Source organism: Anneissia japonica, unplaced genomic scaffold, assembly GCF_011630105.1.
Source record: "Anneissia japonica isolate Jap-2015-1 unplaced genomic scaffold, ASM1163010v1 scaffold750_len1593409_cov174, whole genome shotgun sequence".
NCBI classification, from domain to species: domain Eukaryota; kingdom Metazoa; phylum Echinodermata; class Crinoidea; order Comatulida; family Comatulidae; genus Anneissia; species Anneissia japonica.
In genome coordinates this window covers 1,299,369-1,305,788 of record NW_022756705.1, presented here as the reverse complement: position 1 = coordinate 1,305,788, position 6,420 = coordinate 1,299,369, and the positions used below count along the sequence as shown (strand labels likewise).

Sequence of the window (6,420 nt, the reverse complement as noted above, 5' to 3'; positions counted from 1 at the left end):
CTATATTTGGCTAGTAATAGTAAATATTGTATAAAAACTGGTTTAAATTTTATAGTTTTTTAAAGAAATGTATCTGAAGTCACAAATTTGCATTGTGTTATGCTGTGAAAATAATTAATGCGGCAAAGTTTGTTTTTTTTCTTCCCGCATCAATATTTCCCGAATTTTCCCTGCGGGGGTGGGTGGGGGGAAGGAGGAGTGAAAATCTAACAATTTTTTCAGTGCCCTAAATTGGCTATAGTGGGACCATAGAGAAAATAGAACATTGTGGGACACAGTGATAAACTATAAATATCTTGTTTAATATATATTTATGTATTGTTTTTCTTTAGAGTGCCTCTTCAAGTCAGCTGTACTACTGTAGTGCAGCTGTTAGAGCTACCCTCGTGAAATAAAGTTGAATAATAATAATAATAATAATAATAATAATAATAATAATAATAATTTCAAAAATAATATTTTTCATTGTGTCCAATGGTTACCAAATTGGCTATAGTGGGACACAGTGATGAAGTACAACTGTCTTCTTTAATATTTCTAAGTTAATCCTTTTCCTTTTCATTGTGTTCAATGGCTTTTAAGAGCACATAGAAAAAATTATTAGATTATCACTCTTTAAAAAAAACCATGAGGGAGGGCGGTTTTTTGTTATTTTTGTTTTGTTTTTGTTTTTGTTTGTTAATGAGAACAATTCGTTATTTCGCTTTTGTTTTTATTGATGAGGGGAGGGACTGTTTATATTTGGCTAGTAATAGTAAAAATTGTGTGGGACACAGTGATAAACTATAAATATTTTGTTATTATTTTTCAAGATAATCCTGTTCTTTTTCATTGTGTCCAATGGTTACCAAATTGGCTATAGTTGGACACAGTGATTTTTAATTTTAGACGACTTAATTTTTCCCATTGTGTGTTTCTTCTTACAAAAGCTTTCTTATCAAAGTACCGATCGGACGAATATGTTACCAAAAAAGAAGAAACTCTCACTTTTATCTTTTTGATCATCGACACTGCTTTAATTTGATTCGCTAATAAGTTTAGTAGTTCTTCCCATTATGGGCTCCCTAGCTTCCAAAAATGTTTCCGGAAGTCATAGTCTCGTTTGGTCCAGGAATATTGTGTTTTTTCCACATTGTTGAAAATTAATAAAATTCTGAAATTCTCCAATTACAGATAACATGGTAAAGTAAATTTATGTATAAGGATTGCTTTGTAATTCCAATGTAATTCTATGTAATTTTCATCATATTATTTATTATAGCTCTGGAGTTGGAACATGACCGAAGGCCGTTTTTGTGGTATACCCATAGAGGTATAATAAGAATAATAGCTCTATGGGTATACCAATATTCCTCTAATATGACGGCATCGTACCTATTGAAGGCAATCGCCGCCAAAAATACAGTTACAAACGAACAATCTACTCGTCGTAGAAACGAACAACGTACTCGCTCGCAGAAACGAACAACCTACTCGCAGAAACAAACAACCTACTCGCAGATAATATTGTCACTTAAAATTTGATAGTGTAGACAATTAGTATAGTAATCGGCTAAGGTAAGGCTATAATAACGAAGATTGTATGCAGCGCTATACGATCTTTGATTATCGTCCGCCACACGGTACTACCAAAGATACTAGAAATACAAGGCTGTGTTTATAGTACACTGTTGGATTGAACACGGTTTTTTAATTACCACTGGAGGCCGTTCTACCAATGACACTCATTTATACTTGTAATTTTGAAAGCGTGTTATAGTAAATAGAATTGAATTGTGGGATGTGTGGTCAAATCAACAATTTGTTTTTTTCATACACGTGTTCTAATGCACTGATGTAAACCATGGAGGTATAAAAATTAAACCTTGGCAAAATTGGTATTTTCGCATTGATGATGGAAACAGTATTTCCGAATGTTTGCTACTACACGATCTGGCTCATTATTGAGCCCGCGACAGCAATTTGATTAAAGACGGTTGTATGTTTTATTAAATGCCTCGTAGTGTTTTTACTTATTCGAAATTATATACAGTAACTGATTTTATTAAATCCTGAGTCAAAACAAAGGTTTATTTCTATGTTTAATTATCTTATTTTTGTTTACCTCTGCTATGTTAACCATCGATTCTCGATGTTGTTTAAATCAACACAACGCTTGATAAGGTTAAAATAAAAAGTACGTACATTATTAAAGTCTTTGTGATCTTTTGTGTTTAGACATACTAAAATCCAGGCGTACTTCTTTTCCAACTTTATTTATGTAAACGGCAATGATATTCATCTTATGTGTTTTCTTATGTAATTTTCTTGCACAAATAATTTTGAGGGCTTTTATGTAATGAGAAATCAGACAAATTTATGCACCTTCAATTAGATTACCAATTAATGTTTTTTATTTCTCTTGTTCATTTCAAAATCGTATGTCAATTTATTTACCTTAAAAATAATATCCCCTTGAACCTCAATTATTGATGCATTAAGTTCATTTATACAACGAAAGGAGGCTCTTCAATATTGTCACCTTTCCGAAGAAAGTAAGGTTTCTGTATACCTTCCACTTGGTTTAGTAACCTTTCTAAATTAAATAATTAATTAGCTTTTTATCCCAATTAAGTTTTTTACATTCCTTTTTATTGTCTCCCACTATACAGTATTCCCAATATTTTTACTGGCTCATGTACCCAATTTAAATCACGTGGTTTTTAAATTCTATTTATATTCTCGACAATCCATATGGAAGTTTTATTGAGGGCCTGGGTCATAACGGATACTGTTTTCATTTCCAACAAACAGAACGGTTTCATCTGCAAATTGTGCAATGCGAACTTCTTCATTCTCATTATCTGTATTGGGTATTTCAATGCATATCGTTTCTGTATTGTTATAAATTGTGTTAACCCATTTGCAAAATGAGTCCCCAAACTTTTTTTTTTTTTTTTTTTTTAGTTTAGACATATCGCTACTCATTCACAAAATGAAAAGATTTCCTAGAATGTTACCGGTACTCTTTTGGTCATCATTTAAATTATATTATTAAGTATGGAACACACAGGATTTGAAATTTAAATTAAAAATTAAAATTTTACAATGAGTATTTAGCAATGTTATAACGCCAATTTTCTAGCAATTGTTTATCTCCTTTTTATATAGTAAATTTATTACACCTCACGTTGTTGGTTATGACTCATTTCACACCATTATAATAGCAAGGCATTGAACGCATTACAAACAATTTTTCAAATGTCTTTCCGGAATAATTTATAGAAATCCACGGTCAAGCCATCACTTCCTGCTTTATTTAATTTCAATTTACGTAAGGCATCTTCACATTCATGTAGTATAGTGTCTTGACATACACCACTCTCCTTCAGATAAAATATTTTCATTTGATTGATCCAGGCGATTGTTTAACCAGCTATTTGCATGCAGGTGTGTATAGAATAGAAATTCCTCACACAAGATTTCCTGTGGTTTTGTTAGCACCGTTTGATTCTTGTTGTATGTTTTTTGATCCATAATTTTTTTTTTCATTAAATACGGTACATCTGGACCTATATCTTCGACCTTAATAAATAGGCCTATCATATTCTGCCTCTCAAGCATAAATAATAGGCCTACTTGGATAACAAATTGTCCCCTTTCATCAGTAATATTTTATCAAGTAATAATCAATCAAGAAGATACCATACTCGAAATTTTATTTTTCCATTCTCAAAACTTACTAAAACTCAATTTTTTGTTAGCCACGTCAAGGTCCCATCCAATGGAATAAGCTTCCCAGAAATATAACAGAAATTAAAGATATTAACAAATTCAAGAGGGAAATAAAGAAACACTTTATATATAAATATATATAGTTATCGAGTCATTTAAGTTTTATTGTTTTGGTTCTACTTCTGCCTCTTATTATTATTTTTTGTTATTGTAAATCAGGTTCCAGGGCTAGCGGAGACAATTTAACTTCTAGGCTAGTCCTTACCTCTGTTTTATATTGTACATGTTTGACTTTTGAATGGAATAAATGTTTGTTGAATTGTTGTTGAATTATTATTATTAGTATTGTTGATATTATTATATTATTATCATCATTATTACTAGCTATCATAACATCACTATTATTAATCATAATGTAGGCCTATGTTGTGTCATCTGTAATTATTGACTTTTATCGTTATTGTTATTTAAGGCAATTCACTGCAATATTATTATTATTATTATTATTATTATTATTATTATTTAGGCCTAATTATTATTTATTATTAAATTATTATCATTATTATTATTTGTATAATTATTATTATTGTTCTTCTTGTTGTTATTAATATTATTGTTACTAATATAATTGTTATTATTAAAATTATTGTTGTATTTTAGTACAGTATTAAGGGTTTGTGCCTATTACGTAATGACCGTAGTTATAGCGACAATTACCACCGAAGTACGTACGCGTACAACCGAAGTACATACTTCTATTGATCGCGTACGTAGGCCTATATGGCTCTATTCCAATATGTTTGTTCTAGTAAATTCTAGTAATTCAGTTAGCGTTTACCAAGCGTAAGCTCATGTTATTGGTACTGAAGTTGATTTGCTAACCTGATATTGCTAACCTGTTATTGCTAACCTGTTATTGCTAACCTGATATTGCTAACCTGTTATTGCTAACCTGTTATGAGTTTAATTGACGCGTACGACCGAAGTACGTACTTCTATTGATCGCGTACGTAGGCTTTTATGGCTCTATTCAAATATGTTTGTTCTAGTAAACTTTAATTCAGTTAGTGTTTACCAAGCGTAAGCTCATGTTATTCCGGGTAGTGAAGTTGATTTGCTAACCTGATATTGCTAACCTGTTATTGCTAACCTGATATTGCTAACCTGTTATTGCTAACCTGTTATGAGTTTAATTGGCCAAGGGTAAGTTTATTAATTGTTGTAATGATAATAATATACGAATATAATATTAAGTTTATTAATGATGTTAATGAATGTACATTTATGAATGTGATTATACTGATTGTTATTTTTTATCATATAACTATACATTAATTAATTTTTATGAATAGGCATGTTACGGTACTGATTTTAGGCCGTGCTTAGGCCTGTTATTGGCAAAATGTATCGTTTGTAATTCGTTAGTTAAAATACTGTAATATGTATTTGTTTTGATTTCAGGGTTTGAATTGTGTTTGTGTGTAATAGTTGTAATAGCTGTAATAGCTGTAAGCCTTGTAATTGATGCAATTGTTGTAACTGTTGTAATCCATGTCAAGCATTGTAATCGATGTAGTCGTCGTGATCAACTGTTTTAGCTGTAACTTTGTCCATCTGTTACGTATCGATACACTATTGCGTGTTTTGTTTGCGGATATATTTTGACGTGAATAAAGCATCATTTTTACAATACAAAAAGCCAAGAATAACTCATTTGTGTCTGACTGAGTCACGTTCTCCCACAATTATTATAGTATTTTCATAATTATCTTATTGTTATCATGATTATTACTAGCTATTATCACATCTCTATTATTAATCATATTATGCAAGTTGCTTCGTCTGTAATTGCGTGTTGTTTAAACAATTTCATTAAAACAATTATTAAACTTTAATAATAAAAGGCATAACCGTATACAGTAAAACCTCAAATTGAAGCCCAGTGGGCTTTTTAGCATAAGATTAGTTTTACGTTTGAAGCCTATTACAATAGTATTACTATAGTATGTATGCTTGTCTCTTATACACATCTAGATGTGTATAAGAGACAGGTATATACACTGAACATGCATTAAAAAAAAATATTAAAAATAAGCTTGGTTTATACAGCAGTTTAGGTCATTTAATGGCAGTTAAATACACTCCATGATACAGTATGTTCCAGTGGCCGTATTTATTGTTTTCTTCTTCTTCAGTAACATTTATTCAAATCGAAATATGTGAAAGTAAACAATTAATAGCTATAAATTACGATTTAGGAATCAGATTAGAAATTTAAAACTTCTTTAAATGATCCCTTAACAAAAGAGAATGTAATATATATAAAATAACATTTGTTAAATAAATATATAAATAAACATGCAAAAATGTATCTCGTATCAGATTATGTTTCTCTTAATTTAAAATTTTGTCAAATGAACGGTATAGAACATGTGATTTAAATTATATCTGCATAATTTGAAAGATATTCTTTTTTTAAAGTTTTTCTGAATAAAAGTAAATTATTGCAGCTATTGATTTCATCTGTAATTTCGTTCTATAATTTAGGACCATAGAATTTAACAAAAAATTGAGTCTTTGTAAGTCTTGCAAAAGGAATGTCTAGTCTTCTTGTTTTTCTGAAATTATATGCATTTTATAGTACAAATTCACAAAATTTACAGCATTCATTTTGAAAAGAAGTCCACTCTTTACCTTGCAATAGTA

At 30.1% G+C, this 6,420-nt stretch overlaps 1 protein-coding gene across 1 annotated transcript in view; it reads left to right on the top strand.

Moving 5' to 3' along the window:
• The window catches only part of LOC117124338, a 13,361-nt gene extending 8,049 nt beyond the window's left edge, over positions 1 to 5,312 (top strand). The window contains exon 6 of the mRNA XM_033270545.1: positions 5,176 to 5,312. Within this exon, the coding sequence (XP_033126436.1) occupies positions 5,176 to 5,312 (137 nt within the window). The remainder of the gene's footprint in view (positions 1 to 5,175) is intronic.
• Positions 5,313 to 6,420: the final 1,108 nt, after the last annotated feature.